The 19,890-nt window shown below is 37.2% G+C and overlaps 1 protein-coding gene and 1 long non-coding RNA gene across 2 annotated transcripts in view; both read left to right on the forward strand.

Annotated features, from left to right (window-relative positions):
* Positions 1 to 11,811, forward strand: part of LOC133878255 (tRNA nucleotidyltransferase cca2) — a 30,854-nt gene extending 19,043 nt beyond the window's left edge. The window contains exons 9-15 of the mRNA XM_062316789.1: positions 1,514 to 1,580; positions 1,756 to 1,839; positions 2,575 to 2,637; positions 2,776 to 2,920; positions 10,540 to 10,707; positions 11,230 to 11,327; positions 11,519 to 11,811. Coding sequence (XP_062172773.1) covers positions 1,514 to 1,580; positions 1,756 to 1,839; positions 2,575 to 2,637; positions 2,776 to 2,920; positions 10,540 to 10,707; positions 11,230 to 11,327; positions 11,519 to 11,623 — 730 coding nt within the window. The 3' untranslated portion in view covers positions 11,624 to 11,811. The remainder of the gene's footprint in view (positions 1 to 1,513; positions 1,581 to 1,755; positions 1,840 to 2,574; positions 2,638 to 2,775; positions 2,921 to 10,539; positions 10,708 to 11,229; positions 11,328 to 11,518) is intronic.
* A 3,440-nt stretch (positions 11,812 to 15,251) lies between these two features.
* LOC133863058 (uncharacterized) lies at positions 15,252 to 17,944 on the forward strand. The gene is made up of 4 exons (XR_009899363.1): positions 15,252 to 15,432; positions 15,510 to 15,574; positions 16,310 to 16,364; positions 17,637 to 17,944. It is a non-coding gene; the product is annotated as an uncharacterized LOC133863058 (long non-coding RNA).
* Positions 17,945 to 19,890: the final 1,946 nt, after the last annotated feature.

The raw sequence follows: 19,890 nt of genomic DNA on the forward strand, positions 1-19,890 counted from the left end.
TCTTTATGTGGACGGCAACTCTTTGATAAATAATGTCAATTCATTAATAAGGCGCAGAGGGGCGCAACCCTAATACACAATAAGTATACAAGAGTGCCCCTAAAAGGAACGAACATAAAATAAGTTTAAAAAGTCTACATAAGTAAAAACGTTCAAACTATGACGAGACGCTATCCAAATATATAACATATTGAGCAAACGCTTACGTAGCTCCACAATCGATGTCTCTACATCTTCAAAGTGCCGCACATTCCACTCTCGAACAAATACACCACATTAAATACAACGGAACTAACCACCAAACTTCTTTAGTAGAACCATACCCAAACGATGCGCCCCAACTAGTCAACAACTGCAGCACCGTTTGTGGCATAACCCACTCTACCCCAAATAAAAAGTAAGAATGTAACTTCAAATATCGCGAGCAACTTCACAGTGAAGTAACAGATGTTTAATTGACTCCCCACTCTTCTTACACAAACAGCTCCACTCAATCACCATGACATTCCTCTTTTCGCAGATTGTCATGCGTCAAAATTTTGTCTATCGTTGCTGTTCATGCAAAGAAAGCCACCAAACTAACTTGTCATCTTCTCCATGTCGAACTGAAATAGAATAAAGCCGAGTGAAGAAAGAAAGTACCATCTCCATCTCCATCTCCATCATCCAATCTTGAACTGGCCATGTAAAAAGAACATCCCACTAAAGTGTAAGACTTGGGGAGAGTCCATCGATCACTTATTCCTTCATTGTGAGGTTGCAACAGAGATGTGGAGTGCGCTTTTTCAGCTTTTTGGTGTTGCGTAGGTTATGCCTCGAAGGGTAAGCGAGTTGTTGGGAAGTTTGAGGGAACAGATGGGCAACCGCTTGGCTTTGCACTTATGGATGATGGCTCCACTGTGTTTGATGTGGTGTCTATGGCAGGAGCGGAATGCATGCAACTTTGACGATTGTGAGAATGGTTTGCTCAATTTAAAGAACTTGGTGCTACAAACCTTGTATACATGGAGAGTGACGTAGAATACTTTGCTTGTTTCTACTTTTTCTGAATTTTTAGATTTATGTTATTCTTTCTCTATGGATTAGGAATTATCTTTTATACAACCTGTGTGCTTGGGTTGAGCTTCTCTGCGCTTTGATTGAATATACTTTATTTATTAAAAAATGCATCATATTCTACTCCAACTTACACTTGCACATAGGCTGTTGAAGTCCCCAGCACTTTTAATGTGCCTTTTAGCTTCAAATAGTTAGTCATTTTTTTTTAAGAAATGTTCAGAATTTAATTAGGAAAAATAAAGCCCAAAATTCAACAATTTTATGTCTACTTAAGTTTCATAAACACGCTTTTTAAGCGTCACATGTGATCAGACACCAAATTTCGTAGCACACAGAGCAGCATTTTTCTATGGTATTTTGTGTTTCCGCTTTTGTCTTTTTGGCTGTCATACTTACCAAGGAAAAAAAAAGTATGTCTGTTTCTTGCTCAGTTTTTTCCATTTACCTTATTTAGGCTGTGCATCTCCTACTTGGATGCTACTTGGAACCTTGTTCAATTAATTGGAGGCTCTACTTTCAATGTAAGTGGCAAGTATATGAACATTATACTTATCTTCCTAATTTGCTCCTGTTACCCTCATTCTGTTGGCATTTATGTAGTAATTTTTGTACATGTCCATTCTCTATTCTGGTATGTTTAGTTTCTTATTTATATAAGCTTGGAATTATCGTTTTCTGTGACATGTGAAATCTTAGGATGAACAACGAAGGCTCTCCTTGTATGCTGCGTTATTTCTCCCTTTTAGAAAGACCATTTATAAAGATAACAAGGCTAAGAAGGTACCATCCATCTCCCTATTGTTATCTATTGTGTTTGTGGCTTCCATATTACATGTTGAACGGTATGATCATACTGGCATTGGCGCATATGCATTATTGCATATGTAGTAGAGTGCATTGTTCTGCTGGTATTAGCAATTATTTTGTTTTTACTATACAGAATCATCTGCCTCTTCATTCTTTTGGTGTTTTTCCCCCCATCCTTTGCGACAGCCTGGGACTAGGCTATAAAGGAGAGCAGGACCAAATATTTTTCGGTGTAAGAAAAATCTTTTCTGCCGAAAAGGAGAGTTTTACCTCTCTTGGGTGAAGTAGCCAAAAGATGACATTGTCTTCCTTATAGGGAGCTGACTATTGTCTGTCTGCAAAGAGGCTGGTCATCTAATGTGTTGCCACTGCAGCAACTCTCTCTTTCTGCTTGAAACTTTAATGGAAATGCTTTGATGGGTTCCGTCTATTGTTAGATGTACCGATTGGTTTTCTCAAGTCTAAGGAGAAAAAAGCTGAAGAAAGAGTCATAGTTTATTCCTTTCGTAGGTTTTTTTTTTTTTTTTTTTTTTTTTTTTCAAGAGCCAAAATCTAACATTTTGTAAATTTAGACAACTAGTTCCCTGTGCTTTTATGGTTGATATATAAACTGTTGTTCTTGATAACCATGATCGTATCTTGATGTAATTTTCCAAACTTTCTCCTTATTTGCGGCTTCAAAGCTAAACCTTGTTTTTTGAACTCCAGATATGCATTGTCTCCTACATTTTTCGGGAGTCTCTTAAGCGAAAAGCCAGTGATGCTGAAACAGTGAGCTTAAATCTACTCTTTTTTAAATTTCTAAAATCAGATATATTGATTAAAACACTAGCTCTGATGTCAATTGTTTCAGTACTTCTTATTCTGCAGATATATGATGGTCTTGTCACGGTTTTTTCTTTATTATAGGTCATAAATGTATACAGTGCATTGGACAAATTTTTATCTTTGATTCCTTTCCTTGCATCTAATGGGGACATCCAACTCACTGAAGTTGACTGGGGAAGAGGATTGGATGATGTCCCTCATACTTCAAAACTTAGGGTACTGACAGGTATGGTTCTATTAGCTGCATGGTATATTCACTGTGATTATCTGCAGAATGAAGATTTTGTTTTTATTTGTTGTTGGCAACTACTGTTTTCAGTCAACGCTTTTTGAAATTTCCTGTTGTCAGTTCAACTATCCCTCCTTAAAAATGCACTTGAAATTGTGTTCTCATTTGGGTTTTATGCATAAAGACAATTTTAAAACTTTATCTTGTATGATCTGTGGCTAACAGCCCTGATACGGGGATGTCTGTGACATCTCAAAACTGTCAAATGAGTTGTGAAAATGTCAATGTCAAGGTTATAGTGAAAATGAAATCTACTCGATGTCTCATTGTTAAGGTATGATGATGCAGGACCGCAGTTAGGCAATTCAAGGTTTATGGACTGTCTTGCAATGAAAAGGTGGCGGGTGGTTGTAGAAAGGTTCTAAGGGGACGATAGGGTTGTAGGGGCTATGGGATGGTGCAGCTCAAACTAAATAGTAAAACAGAAGCTATTCCAAAGAAAAGCCTCACATAATGCCCCCAAATATTTGAAGTGTCTCACATACCAAAGCTCATAGCATATGACTACAACCCACATTCAGCATTTATAGTAAGTGTGAGAAACCCTTAACTCAAGAAGGTTGAACTAAAGCTAATTCTAATTAAAATGAAATACTAGAAACACTAATGACCATATAATTTACCTTGCAGACTTTTTTCTTTTTGGACTAAAGAGGATTAGTCCTTGGTGTGGCACTGATACTCTTTGAGTTAGGCTTCAATATGGCTTAGTTCTTCTCTAACGATGCTATTGATGGGAATCTTAATAATTGGTTTCCTTATTCTCACAGTTTAGCAATGCAAGACAAGTAAAATATATGCTGTAAACATCTATATAAAATAGGGGAGCATGCGACCCTTGAAGACATGACTCCCATGTTCATTTGTGTCTTAACATTTGTTTGGAGACATTAAAAATATTTCCCTTCATTTGCCAAAAGTAGGTGCATAACTATGAATGTTTTACATCTCTTTTAAAAAGATTTATGTATACTTTTTCTTTTATCAAGTGTTTTGCTATCTGTGATTCTTCTGGTACATCCGTACATTGTATAACCTGTTATATATTCCCAGCTACCTGAATATATAGCTGTGACCTTGTGTCTAGCTTTTCGGGATTTGACGTGTCTGACATTCATTGTCTGTGTTGAAACAAGACTTGTGTCCACAGATCATAGATAATTCAGTAAACAAAAAAAAATGTCCTCTCTCTCTTTCTCTCTCTCTCTCTCCCTATATATATATATATATATATTTTACGAGAAGTTTCTAGTTAATCTGCTTCTGGATTTACTCGTGCGAGAGGTCCAAGATCCTTTGATTTCTTGCATTTTTTTTTGTAAACATGATCAATACATTATGTACCATCCATATTAATTTGAGTTGGTCTAATTGATAATTGAAAAAAAGAAAAGATAATTAGAAATAGAGGACTGTGTTTTTTTGTCCTTATTCGGTCTTTGAAGAATGGATATTTGACATGGGAAACATTTAGGACATGACACGACACGGATATGGACACAACATAATTTTTCAAGTATAGGACTTGACATGGGGAGGACGTGACAGATAATGTGTGCGCGCGTGTGTATGTGCACGTATACCGGGGTAAAGCTGCGGAGGCACAAGAAAATGGGTTATTGACTTTTCAGATAAAGAGGGTTAGTTAGAAAAGTTAGAAAATGGGTTATTGACATGGATTTGGACACAACAAAAATTTTCAAGTATAGGACTTGACATGGGGAGGACGTGACAGATAATGTGTGCGCGCACGTGTATGCACACGTATGCAGGGGTAAAGCTGTTGAGGCACAAGAAAATGGGTTATTGACTTTTCAAATAAAGAGGGTAAGTTAGAAAAGGTATTAAAATAATGTGCTTTTTTCAAAGTGGATAATATTTAGGGACTTCCCGAAACAGAATAGAGGATCAACAATAGAGGACACAAGAAGTAGTTTTCTTTTTTCTGTTTTGAGTTCAATCATTGTGATAATGGAAGTCAAAGTTGTGGCTTCTGCTAAGAAACTAAATCAATCTAGATCCAGAAGTGAACTGATGGGAATAAAACAATTACCAATCTAAAGATGTTTCGGAATCATGCTAATTTTGAAAGTCTTTTGAGTCAATTGCGCAGCTGTATCGTAGCATTACCAAAGAGCAAGTCAAAGAGTCATCATTAAATTAGCCACATAGTTTTCCTATAAGTCAATTTGAATCTTTAGTCTTTCGTTTCTGGAGAAGTCTTGGTGTTTTACAATATAAAGGTGTCAGTCTATGTTTTTAGAGATGAGAAATGAAATCTTTGTTTTTCAACAATAGGATTAGACTTTTAAGCCAAAACCTGTCCAAGCAGGTAGACTCCTCCCATACCTCATTCCCTCTATAACAGCCCACCCCCTTTTTTTTTTTTTGATAAGTAATCGTAATTTTATAAAAAACAGCGTAAGGCGCCCCTAGTACACACGGAGTATACAAGAAGCAACAGCCTCACCACCGACCCAACAAGGAACAGCCCACAAAACAACCCAACCCTAAGCCCCTAAAGCTCACAATCTTCAATCATATCCCACCTCCTATGGTCCTCATCAAGGGCAGAGAGGAAAGCCATAGTTCTATCCCCCTTATCCCCAAAATACATAGAGCACGCCAAGGACAGCTCCAAAGGAGAGGTATCCTGGAGACCACCTGCAGAATTGAGAGGGCGGGCGCTTGAGAAACTACGATCTGCCTGTGAAAGAGAGGAGGAGCTCGACTCAAGAAACCCCCGCCTGAGAAAATCCACATCTTCATGATTTCCTTGACCCACCACCGGCTTTGGCTTCCTCCCTTTACGTTTGTACTGAATAAGAGGCTTGGACGTGGGTTCTTCCAGGGAAGAGGAAGGGAGAATCCTCCCTTCCGGCGAGCCCATCACAATGGAAACTTGAGAACCCAAGGCAGAAGTCCCCGACCCACGCCCTAAGCCCACATGATCAAGAACTTGTGGAAAAAGCTTCCGACCAGCCTCTGAGGAAGCCATAGAATCCGTAAAAATAGCCCCAGGATCTGTCGACAGCAAGGTCACCAGCCCAGAAGACACTGGAATAGAAGAGGGAGACGCCGGAACAGAAAATAACGGCGACGCCGAACCCGCTACCTCAGACGCATCTGACGAGGCAATCTCCATACTCCCAGAAGGAGAACGAACTAGAAACATCTCTGGCGTTGACACCGGCTTGTTACACGACGGACGGGGAACACTAGATTTCGGCAGAAAGCAGGCCATGCAAAAACCAAAACGTTTTCGACCTAGCCCAAACCCGAAAGACCGTTTCATCAGTAACAAGCCTTTGTGTTTAAGACCCAGAATGGACCTAGAACCCCGGCCCAAGAATATCCCAACCACTCGGCCCAAAGCCAAGTAAAACCTATTCCGCATGTTTTTCCCTGTATACAAATTTGAATTCAAATTAAACCCCTTTGCTGACGCCACTTGCCTCGAGCAGAACACCCTGGAGAACTCTGCTTGCCCAGCGGACAAAGGGACTTGCCCAAGTCCCGCGGATCAACCGGAATGGACTCCAGAAGAGAGCAATCCACCGCCGTGCGAGAATCCTCTGGGATATCTCTTCTCAGAATCGGAAAGAGATCAAGATCGCACGGCTCCTCTAGCGGCGCCCTCATCCTGGAATTCCGACCACCCACAACTGGGACCGAACCTGACCTCAGCACTTCCGCATACGAAAGGCTAGTACCCTTAGAAATCAAACCCGCTCTTGACCCATCCTCCTTCCCATCTTTCTTAACCATCACAGACGATGATCGTATCCCGCATCCCACCATGTCCGAGAAGAAGTCTGAGACCTTTCTCAGCCCGTCGGAGAATTTATGCCAACACCATCCTCCACGCCCCTCAGGGATTCGAATGCTCCCTCTCCGACCACCCAACCCGAAAGCTGTCGCCTCTAAGAACCGGCCAGCTTTGTTGCTATCTCTCCGAGCGATCAAGAGTTTTGACCCTTCTCTAAAAGACTTGACAAAATCTTGATCAGCCGGGAAGCCCAAAAGAACTTCCAATATCGACGCAAGCCAGACGGCACAATGGTTGCTCAGAATGACCTCGCCAAGAAAATCTTTTCTTCTCTCCACCACTCGTAGCATCGACGCCCCCTCCACCACCGAGAAAACAAAGGACTTCGATTCAACAATAAAGCTCTTCTCCATCGCAAGAAACCCCCAAAACACAGACGGCCAGCCCACAGGAGATTTACATCTTTGCCGAAGCAGAATACCACCCAAGAATGAAATCCACCGGTTGATGCCCTTTTACACCACCAAAATTATTTTAAATGTTTCTGATCTGCATCAGTTGATAGGAAGAAAAAGTTTTCTCGGTGGTGGAGGGGGCGTCGGTGCTACGGGTGGTGGAGAGAAGAAAAGATTTTCTTGGCGAGGTCATTCTGAGCACCCATTGTGCCGTCTGGCTTGCGTCGATATTGGAAGTTCTTTTGGGCTTCCCGGCTGATCAAGATTTTGTCAAGTCTTTTAGAGAAGGGTCGAAACTCTTGATCGCTCGGAGAGATAGCAACAAAGCTGGCCGGTTCTTAGAGGCGACAGCTTTTGGGTTGGGTGGTCGGAGAGGGAGCATTCGAATCCCTGAGGGGCGTGGAGGATGGTGTTGGCATAAATTCTCCGGCGAGCTGAGAAAGGTCTCAGACTTCTTCTCGGACATGGTGGGATGCGGGATACGATCATCGTCTGCGATGGTTAAGAAAGATGGGAAGGAGGATGGGTCAAGAGCGGGTTTGATTTCTAAGGGTACTGGCCTTTCGTATGCGGAAGTGCTGAGGTCGGGTTCGGTCCCAGTTGTGGGTGGTCGGAAGTCTAGGATGAGGGCGCCGCTGGAGGAGCCGTGCGATCTTGATCTCTTTCCGATTCTGAGAAGAGATATCCCAGAGGATTCTCGCACGGCGGTGGATTGCTCTCTTCTGGAGTCCATTCCGGTTGATCCGCTGGACCTGGGCAAGTCCCTTTGTCCGCTGGGCAAGTAGAGTTCTCCAGGGTGTTCTGCTCGAGGCAAGGTGGCGTCAGCAAACACAGATGGCCACCCTTTTAAACCACCAAAATTATTTTAAATGTTTCTGATCTGCATCAGTTGATAGGAAGAAAAACAACCAATAAATCTGAAGATGTTTTTGAATAATGTTAGTTCTTAAAGTTTGAGTCAAAGTCTACAAGTGCCCAGCTTTCTAGTAGTATTACATTACTGTAGAGTCAGTCTTGAACGAACCCCCCCCCCCCCCCCCCAGCAAAAAAAAAAAAAAATCAGTCAAAGATTCATCATTAAATTGGTCAACTCTTAGTTTTTCTAGTAGTCGAGTTGAATCTTTACTTTCTTTGGTTCTAAAATTATTGGATGTTCAAGACAAAAAATATTTGTCATTGTATGCTTTTAGAGGTGAGAAATGAAATTTAAGTTTCTGATCTTTATTTTCCATATAAAAGAAAAAAAGAAAAAGTTGTTGAAGGGAAAAAGTTGTATTTCCTTCAACAATAGGATTAGACTTGAGCCAAAGGCCCAAAAGTCTGTTCAAGGAGGTGGAGTACCGCATTTCATTCCATCTATAATATCTGACCCATGTAAACAACCAAAATTATTTTCTATTTCCTGGTCTGCATAAGTTTTCTATCAGCCTCGAGGTTCTGTTGATGATGATTCTCAATCATAAGGTTCTTCAAGATAGGCTATTCTTATGAGATGATTAGGTTTTGACAAGGTCTATATCTGTGATTGATTATGCTAGAAAGTTTGAAGAGCCTAACTGTCAAGTGTGGAATGATGAAAGTTCAATGATTACTGTTTCGAGAGTGGGCTGAGATCTGAAAGTTGAGAAAAGATGTCTGACTTGCAAGTGGATGACCTCCAAGATGCCGTTGAAACGGCTATAATGTTGGAAAAATTCGTAAAGGTTCTAAGATCTGGCAATCAAGTGAAGGAGGCTGCAATTCATAAAGCTTAAACAGGGAACTGAACTTCCAAGACAGCAAGTTAAAAGGCCAGAACAAGATCTGGGAAAGGCAGAACACTAAAAATGAGCAGAAAAGTGCCCAACAATAACCAGTATTTGTTCAAACAAGTTGAGCAGCCTAAACAGAAACCATAAGTTCCTCAAAAGCAAGTTGCAAAGCCGAAGCAACGAGCAGACTAGCTTATACAACAATCAAAATGCCTAAACAGCGAGTCGAAAGCCCAAAACTGAGTGCATTGAAGCTTGGAGGGCAACCTGTAGAGACATTATCTTCACTTGCTTGTAGAAGCTTATTAGACATGAGAACAAAGGAGAGGCCAAGTGTGCGGTTATAATCAAGGAACTCAATAATTTGAGAAATCATCAACCTAATGCAATGCCCAACATGTCAAGCTACGGGAATAACTTCTCTAAGACTGACTGTTCAGGGAATTGTTCGAAATCACCTTTACCAGTTCTTCAAAGCTGGTTGGATTTGTCCCAAGTAAGGGTCCTACATAATGTTGACCAATATGTTTGCTGAAGAATCTATAAGCACCATGTCCTCTGTACAGGTTGAAATTATGCAAAAGGAGATTAAGGGACTTCAAGTTAACAGTGAAGCAAGTAAATGTTGAGGGGAAAGCTTAGTCTAATAGACATCTTGCACATCAGGACAGGGTCATATTACACCAGCAGCTCCTAGAATTGGGTATGTCATTCCTGACAAATTCAATGGTCCTATTGCAGGATTGGATCTTTGACTAAGATAATTGCTGTCTCCAACCATGAAGAGAGATTTCAATTTGAAGTTATCCCAAGCTAAAGCAAAGATGCAATTTCAGAAATTTGGAATCCTGATACTTCAAAAGTTCAGAACTCAAGGTTGAGTTTTTGGCACATGGAACTCTGCTTCAGATGTTCAGTATAAAAAGCCAGAATTCTTTGAGCAATGTTGAACTTTCCCTTGTTGGTGCCGAACTCTCTCTAGCTGGGAAGAGTTGATGGGGACAAAAGCAATTAATAAATCAACAGATATTCTGAATAATTTTAAGTGTGAAAGTTTACGAGTCAAAGTCTATCAGTGTTAAGCTGTCTTGTAGCGTTACTAAAGAGTCAATCAAAGAGTCATCATTGAATTAATCTAGTTCTTAGTTTATCAAGAAGGCTAGCTGAATTTCTACCGTCTTTGGTAGTTCTGTTTGTTCTAAGGCTATGAATATGTGCCATGGTATGCTTTGAAAGATAAGAAATTAAATTTCTGATTCTGATTATTTTTTTCCATTAAAAAAAATAGAAATTTGCATTCTTCAACAATAGGATTAGCTTTTGAGCCAAAGTCTGTCCAAGGAGGTGGACACCTCTTGCATTTCGTTCCATCTAGAATATCCCCCCTTGTGAACAATCACAATTATTTTCTATTTCCTGGTCTGCATCATGGTTCTTTTTATAACTTGTTTAAATAGTACTCCTTTATTGGTTTTTTAATAATTCTTACAATTGTTTTAGTTTTTTAAATATCATCTAACGGTATTATTGTGCTAACTGCATAAGTTGCTTATGAGTAAACTTCCTTTCTTACCTACTCAGGGTTTCTTCTTCGAGAAATTAAAGATTTTTGGCGAGTGGCTTTGTTGTTGTCTACATTGTTATATCCCACTGATGTTGATTGTACTCAAGATTTTTTAAAGCAGCATTTTCAATTGGACAAGCGAAAAGACCTGTTTAAGACAGTTGAAGGTGCAGTCATTCAACTAGGTATGGGCAGTGTGTTTTTTCACTATTCTGTCAAGTTCTCCATTTAAAACTTATTGAAGCCTTTTCAATGATTGCTTTCCTAAAGATGCTGAATTTCCATCTTTGTTAGTGGCAAGTGACTTGTGTGGGTTTAATACCTTGGCCTTAGTAACATTGCATGACTGATTGTTGCACTTGGCGAAACCTTTTGCTTTCAGAGCCATAGAAGTATCCTCCTGTGTTCATTAAGTCTTCCAGTATTGCCTTCAATTTGTCATAACGGAAAATATGCTATGGTTGGCAGTAACTTTTTGTGGAGTTCCTGATTTCCAAACATCAGTCACTGCATTTTAATTCGCTGATCATGTGAAGACCATACATTATTATGCTTTTGTTCAAATATCTTCGTAAGGGGGCTAACATCGTTATATACCATTGGACTATTTAAGTGATCCTTGTGAAACAAGAATTTTCCAACCGACCCACATGCTGGTCAATTCTTGGCAGTCCTTTTATACTCTTTATTTATTTATTGAAATGCAGGTCTTGAGAAAGTGTGGGATGTAAAACCATTGGTCAATGGGAAGGATATTATGAATGTCTTGCAGCTTAAAACTGGAGGACCACTTGTTAGGGAGTGGGTAAGTCAGTCTTCCTTTATTTTTTCTTTATAATTCTGGGATGAGTGAGTTTGGCTCAAGGAGTGAAGGGTAAGGTAAGCAAAGCATCATTTTCACCACCAACGGAAAATAAAATTTCAGAACGGGCACTGTGTGTGTGTGTGTTATTATAATTGCTAGAAAGAAACTCTAATTCATTGATTACATGGCAGCAACAAAAACTGCTTGCATGGCAGCTTGCCAATCCCTTGGGCACTGTGGAGGAATGCATTGATTGGATGAGGCAAGCACATTCTAAGCGTTTTAAGACGGAGTAACTATTGACTCTCAGCGATCTACTCATGGCCTGGTCCAGAGGTTGGCGAGATATGGAGTAGTTGGAGTTATTGTGGTTATTCAGTTAGGGTGCACGAGCAACAGTCCTGTTTGAGACTCTACAAAATGCGGACGAATATCTAGTATTGCTTTTTAATACCTTTTGGTAATAAAATGAGTTTATTTTCAATATAGCCAACGAAAAGTTAATATTCCTAGTAAATGGCTCTTGTGCATTTCATTTCATGTCACTTGTCCTCCCAGGCTCCCTCAGTATATGCCGCAGGTTTTGTTATGTGATACAAACGTGTAAGAACTCATCCTGTACAGCATCTCTGGTTTGGACGGCTGAGGAGGAGGCTGTCTTCCACCACCCAAGGAAAAGGGAGGGGTGTCACCCGTCTGAGTTGACTGGCAGACATTTTGGTGGCTAGATCTATTGGTGGTGGCTATCGAAAATCACCTCTAGAATTGATAGCTATCCAACCGAGGAAATGTTACATGTCATACTTGTATTCTTAAAAAAAAAAATTTGATGTTTTTAAAATTAAAAAATATTACATTTAAGCCCTTCAAATTACCAATCGTTTTGGTAGGCTTCAAACTACCAACCCTTAGACTTTTGGCCCTCAAACTACCAAAAAGTTTCAAGAATACCATTTTTGTCTAAATATGCTTATAATGTCTGTTATTTTTCAATTAAAAAAATAAAAAAAATTAAATTTATAAATAAAAAAATTAAAATTAATAAAATAATAAAAAAATATGGGGGTGGCCATTTTGGCCCATGGGGGTGGCTCAAGGCTGGTTTGGGGGTGGCCGGCCACCCCCATATATTTTTTTTTCAATTTTTTTTAATATTTATTTTTAATTTTAAATTTAAATTTTGTAATTTTTAATTAAAAAGACGGGTCGGGAGTATTATAAGCATATTTTGACAAAAGTGATCTTTTCGAAGCTTTTTGGTAGTTTAGGAGGCTACAATTCAAGGATTGATAGTTTGAGGTGTTAAAATATAATCTTTCTTTAAAATTACTATTGAATTTATGAAAAAGTAAACCTACATGTTTTGGAGAGACAATAATGACATTTAGATATATTGTGCCCAACTACACAGATACTAAATGATGTAGGTCAGTTTAGGATGGGAGGTTTTGGTCGGTTTGGGCGGGATGTTTTAGTTAGGCTCATTTTCTGTGTGTTTCTAATCCATTTAGGTCGGCTTGTTTAGGTCTATCATGTTCATTAGTACAAAATTTCCAGTTTCGGACTTGATATATTTGTTCATGGACCCGTTAAATACACCAGATATGTAATATATATATATATATATATATATATATATATATATATATATATATATATATATTGGGCTTGAGATCAATTGAAAATGCAGCCTAGCTGACAATATAAGGCTTTTAAAATTTCAGCGTTAATTGTAAAAAAACAAAATCTAAATCAGCCCAATTGAGAAAACCACAATTGGGTTACACAGGTGCAGTGTAACAGACATCAATTATACAGATACTGGAATATAAATAATGCACATACCAAAACAAGCGTCGTTTTCGGCTGGTTTGGAGTTTTCCGGAGATGTTTCGGCCGTTTACCTACTAGTGTTGTTTTCACTGGTTTGTTCCTTTTCGACCGATTTTAGTTGTGTTCCGGCCGATACAGGCTTATTTCACCTGCGTCAGACATGTTTTCACCCGGTTCAGCTTGAGCTTGGTTTTTGACAGCTTGAGCTCGAATTACCTGGTACAACAATATTTGTACCATTGGATGGAACCAATAGGCGATGCATTCAATCCATCTAATGGAAAATTTTGACAATTACTATATGTTACACGTCATATGCATCATAATTACAATGTGGGACAACATTTTTTTGTCAACCTTACAATTCTATGCAATTGGATATACCATAAAAAATTAAAAAAAGAAAAAAAGAAAAAGAAGAGAAAATTCACACTACTCATATGCAATCCAACAACATATGTTAGAAAAAAGTGGGAATGCTGGCAATCCAACAACATATGAAATTGAACAAAAAAATTGAAAATTTGGTATCAAGCAACTAGCATTCTCGATTGTCTCAAGATCAATCAGCGGGCATGAGTTAATCTTACTGTAACTAATTTAGGCTTGCACTTCATCAGAAAAACACTCTTAACAACATATTAGAAGTACAAACACTTGAAATATATGAGGAAATAGTTGAAAACGAATTAAGTTTAACAGCACAACCAAGAGAGCAACAATTTTATATGTCATGACACCAACGCTAACACACCACATCTCAAATAACATCGAGGAACCCACATGTAACGTCCTGAGAAATTAATTAATTAGTAATAAACTTCACGGTTCGCCTCACAGTCTCATTCGACAAAGAATAAGATTCAGGGATCTATATTCTTCAAAAGAAAATACTACGCAGCAGAAACACAAAATATTCAATCAACATTAGTTACAACCAGAGCATCTACTAAGAGTCACTACATTAACGAAAATCACACTATACATGTCATAGATCAAAACTAAACCTTAATACACAATTGAGTATCAAATACTAAGTCTACAACATCACTCAAAAGTACTATTACTATGAGCGGCCTTTAAAATCCTCCAATAAGTCTTTAAGTATCAATTGCATCGATATCACTACGCCAAACGGCCGCATCTGCTACAAGATCTATTTCAAATCCGACATCTAAAGGTAGCCCAACATAAAACAACATATGTCTCATAGGTGAAAAAGATACAAGTGTGCTTTAAGATCTATTTCAAATCCAACATCTAAAGGCGGTCCGACATAAAACAACATATGTTTCATAAGTTAAAAAGATACAAGTGTAAGTCCAAGACTTAGTGAATAAGTACCACATGAAAGCAAATCATGCAATATGCCCTTCTAATATACTCAAAATGACATTTTACAAGACCATGCCTTTAGGAGATTTTCACAAATGTTTCCTAAAGAATGAAAAGTGAGTATTTGATAAAGCAATGCATGATTCGTGACATTTCCATCTTGAGGCATAAATAAATTTGAATTTGAGTAAAACAACGTTTCATATCATCCATTTAAACCACATCTTTTCATAATAGCATACCCATATATAAATCCTCATATGATGGAGGCTATCTCATTATAATAGCGTATCCGTATATAAATCCTTATACGATGGAAGTTATTATAACATATCGGTACCCGTGTCATGGGGTAGTGTAAATGTAATGTCCATGACATTTTGTAGTAATTAAAATAAGAAAACTGAGTAAATAATTTACAAAGGTTAATTTAGTGTTATTAAAATGCAAGAAAATATTTTAAGGTCCAAAAAAAATAAAATAGAAAAACAATTAGAAAAAATTAGAAAAGAAAATAAAATAGGAAATGAAATTAAAATAATAATAATAATAATAATAATAATAATAATAATAATAATAATAATAATAAATGTCAAAACAAAAGTGTATATATATATATATATATATATATATATATATATATATATATATATATATATATATATTTAAGAGCTGCGCCCCACTCTCAAACAAAATGGCCATTTGGCCATTTAAAACTTGATGGCCAAATGGCCATTAAAAGAAAAAGAAAAAGAAATAAAAAATAAAAAATAAAAGAAGGTGTGGGGCGCACACCTGTGCCTCTTCTTCTTATTTTTCTCTTAAAGATTTTTATAGAAAATCCCTGATCTACGAAGATCCAACGGTCTGATCTTCAATCCGACTTCGGTAACATGATCTACGAAGCCCGATCTACGTTTTTACCGATTGGTTTGAGGTATTTTCGCAAACTTTGGTCTTTGAGATTTTAGATTAAATATAAAGATATATGAGTTTGATTTTATGTGTTCTTAGGATTTGTTGTGTGGAGCTTGCTAAACACTCTCCAAGTGTTGGATTTATATTTGGTGGAATTTTTTGTGAGCTTCCTCAAACCCTAACTTTTGGGTATTTAATTTTAATTGAGTTTTTATATGACTAACCCTTAGTAAAAGCTATTGGGTTAATAATAATATTGTATTTGGTGTAGTGTATTATAAATTATGATTGAAAGTTTAGAAACCTTAATTTGATGGGTTAAATTAATTTGAGGTCTTAAAGTATTTAAAACCTAGATTGTTAATTTGTGGATTAATTGTGGTTATAGTGATGATTAATCCCAAATTAGTTATGGGTTTTGTAAAATAAGTATTGATGGGTTAGGTCCTAATGTTAGAAAAAACAGATAATTATAGGTATTTAGTTTAAATAGTATTTGTGACGTTAACCCTAAGATTTTCTTATGGGTTAATGTTATTTTAAATGTATTAATGATTTAAGTTAATAAGTTAGTAATTATTGTAAAAAGATTAGTGAAAATGATTTTAGGGTTAATGTTAGTATAAAAATGTTAATGAAAATAATTTATGGGTTAGTGTAATTGCAGGTTAGTAATTAACATTATGAGTAAATAGTTAAATAGTGATTTTAATATCTAACCCTTAGTGAATACTTTGGGTTAGTATTATTTGAGTTTTAGTTAGTGTCTAGGATTTATGGTAGACGATTGGAACCATTAAAAAAATATATATTATAGTTTAGCCTTGAGCGATTCAAGTGCTAATTAATGTGTTAATTATTTAAAGTGCTAAATAGTGCAATGTGTTAATCCACAGAGATACATTGCAAGGTGGCGTCTGGGAGACCTAAGCTTGATATCTGTGCAGTCAAGTGAGTATTCTACTCACTAAGAGATCTTAGAAATTTAGATATATGAGTTGCTATGTTTAGTTTAATTTAGTGTTAACTCTATGATGATGATTTGGTATATGTAATTATGAATTATATTGTAAAAAATAAAATATGTTTATGAATTGACATTGAAGAATGTAAGAGATTTGTGTTGTGAATATGATATATGTTAATGAATTGATATTGAAGATATGCATGAAAATATATGTGAATGAGTTTGTGAGATATTTGGATTGAGAATTGTAATGATAAATGGACGTTGATGAAATTAGTTGTATTTATGATTATGGAATAGTGGTTAAAAATATATGTGATTGAGTTGTGAGAATTGCGATGATAAGTTTATAATGATATGCTTGAAATGGCTTGGGGTTGAATAACATGAAGTTGGAATGATGATTTGTGTAGTATGAGATTATGTGTTAAATATGAGTTTGTTATGGAATGTGGTATGTGTTGAAAGAAAGATGTTTGAGAATACACATGTGATGATATGTATATAGTGTGGATGCTTTGGTATTATGAGAACCCGGTAGTTGATAGATGGTAAGTCCAGTGTTGTAGTATCTGGCATAGTGGTATGCCATAGGGTAGTAGCTCTTGGATGAGATGAGTGGTAGGCTATAGGGTAGCAGCTCTTGGCTGAGATGTGTGGTAAGCCTAGCATTGAAGTGCTAGCACTCGTAAGATGTGTGCCCTGCGGGTCGAAGCTTTACGGGCAGTATTGATGATAAGCCTAGCATTGAAGTGCTAGCACTAGTGAGATATGTAGTAAGCCTAGCATTGAAGTGCTAGCTCACGTGAGATGTGTGCCATGCGGGTCGTAGCTTTACGGGCGGTGTTGATGGTAAGCCTAGCATTGAAGTGCTAGCACTTGTGAGATATGTGGTAAGCCTAGCATAGAAGTGCTAGGACACGTGAGATGTGTGCCTTACGGGTCGTAGCTTTACGGGCGGTGTTGACGGTAAGCCTAGCATTGAAGTGCTAGCATTGGTGGGATGTGTGGAATATTGTGTATGGTATGCGTGGAATATTGTTAGTGGAAACTGTGAAAGTATAATGTGTGATGAACAACGTGACTTGTACTTGATAATGTCTTGTTATGTGAACTTAATAATTTGTGAATAACCCTGTTGAACCCTACATGCATTTATATTTGTGTATGTTGTATACTTAGTGAGTCTTATACTACTGAGGTGGTGAACTCATACTTTCACCTGTACGGATGTGGTTAACCCCACAACCGTATAGACTCTGATGTTTTGACTGCAGGTTCAATGGATCTAATGAAAGACGTCGTAGCATAGTACTTGGGATGTTATGACTAAAGCCCGACGCGATAGTTATAATGGTTGGACCATGGGTTGTCCGCCTTTTAGTAGATTTTGTTTATGGCTTGTGTCGCATGTGACAATTGTATTTATGAGCCAGACTTTTAGTATGTATTTAATAGCTATATAGAAGTCTTAAACAGATTGACATATTAATAGCTCTTTTGTTGTAATTAACTGTTGTCTATAGATGTACCTTCCACTATGTTGATAATGTTATTATGTGTTATCCGCTGTGTAGATGTTACTCTGATTATCAAGTACATGTTATAGAATATGTATCGTATGTTGGTTGAGCGACATGTAGTCATGCCACTGTGTTGACTCATTTTACGTTTTCAAAAAAAAAAAATCGGGTTTTCTCAGTAAACATACTTGTTACCTTAACCCTCGTACAATTGAGGTTAGCAAAACATACTGGGTCCCTATTAAAGGTGATCTGTAACATACCGATACTCTGCCACGGGGTAGCGTAAACATACTTGTACTTTAACCCTCTTACAATAGAGGTTGACATATCACACACACACATATATCATTTTGATAACTTTTGCATTGATAAAACATACTTGATAAATGAATCATGATTTAATAATTGGAATACATTTAGGACTCACAACATATAGGGAATATCTCGTACTTTTAAAAGAATATATAGTTTTCATTTGCAATATAATGGAGTAAAGTTTTTATACACTTCCATAGTGAGTTTTACTCACCTTGCATGTGATTTTCCACGGAGTAATTGCCTTGACAATCTAAAATGTCCAAATCTATGAAAGGGTCAATCATCAGTCTTAATCTAAGCTAAAATACTCCTAAAGCTATTTTGAAGGCAAAATGGTCATTTTGCATGACCATTGAATGTTCAGTACTTGTTCGAATGAACGACATTTTTCGTTTAGTATTCATGTCAAACGATCGACATCGAACGTTTGGTTAGTCTAGCAGAATCCCCATTTCTAAAATGTCATAGCTTAACACATCCTAACATGATGGAATACTTGATTTTACTTCTGAATACGATTCTAAGCCCAAATATAACTTCCATACATATCAAATTATCAATGTCCATCCATAAACATCTAAACTCTAACCCATCATTAATTTTCCCATCGAGCAACATAAAATTCATAATATCCAACTTGTAAAATTAGACCTACTAACCCCAACAATAAATCTATCATAATACATCTCTAAAACACATGGGTCTAAGTTAAATCTCTCTAAATAGTGGGTTAATCATGATAAAATAATGAAATAGCATATGCTTAACAAAACTATAACCTACCCACTCAATAATCAACATCAATCACCTTAACAACAAACCCATTAACCAAACACATACCCATATCTCATAAAATCTCAAAATAGTAAAGATAAGTACTAATAATCAATAGAAACTTCAAGAAATTGAAAATGGAGAGTATTAGAATCTTACCATTGAAGCTTTCTCTAAGTCCACTTAGACCTACTAACCCAACAATAAATCTATCATAATACATCTCTAAAACACATGGGTCTACGTTAAATCTCTCTAAACAGTGGGTTAATCATGATAAAATAATGAAATACCATATGCTTAACAAAACTATAACCTACCCATTCAATAATCAACATCAATCACCTTAACAACAAACCCATTAACCAAACACATACCTATATCTCATAAAATCTCAAAATAGTAAAGATAAGTACTAATAATCAATAGAAACTTCAAGAAATTGAAAAGGGAGAGTCTTAGAATCTTACCATTGAAGCTTTCTCTAAGTCCACTTCCTTCTCTCAATCTCCTCTAAAAAATCTCATCTTTTCTTCCATTTCTCTTTCTCTCCGGAGGCTGCTGGATTGTTCTTGGGGTTGTGGACGTACATAATGGAACCCTAGCCCCAAAACACCCTTTTTATAGCTCAAAAATTCAAACCTGCGTGTCTGATACAGGGTCGAACATTTGCGGTTGAATGTTCACAGTTGACTTTTTTGAAGTTTAACCGCTTCACGCAGTGTTTTGTAAAACTTGGATAACTTTTGCTTTGGGTCTCAGAATTTAGCGTACAACCTCATTCTGGAAAGCACTTTTCCTGACGAACGTCATAGTAACCATTCCAATATTTTTTGGGTGTCTTATTGGGATTAAAAAATCCAATGTTTCTCCTCCTAAGATAGTTTTTCCC

Source organism: Alnus glutinosa, chromosome 1, assembly GCF_958979055.1.
Source record: "Alnus glutinosa chromosome 1, dhAlnGlut1.1, whole genome shotgun sequence".
Lineage (NCBI taxonomy): Eukaryota > Viridiplantae > Streptophyta > Magnoliopsida > Fagales > Betulaceae > Alnus > Alnus glutinosa.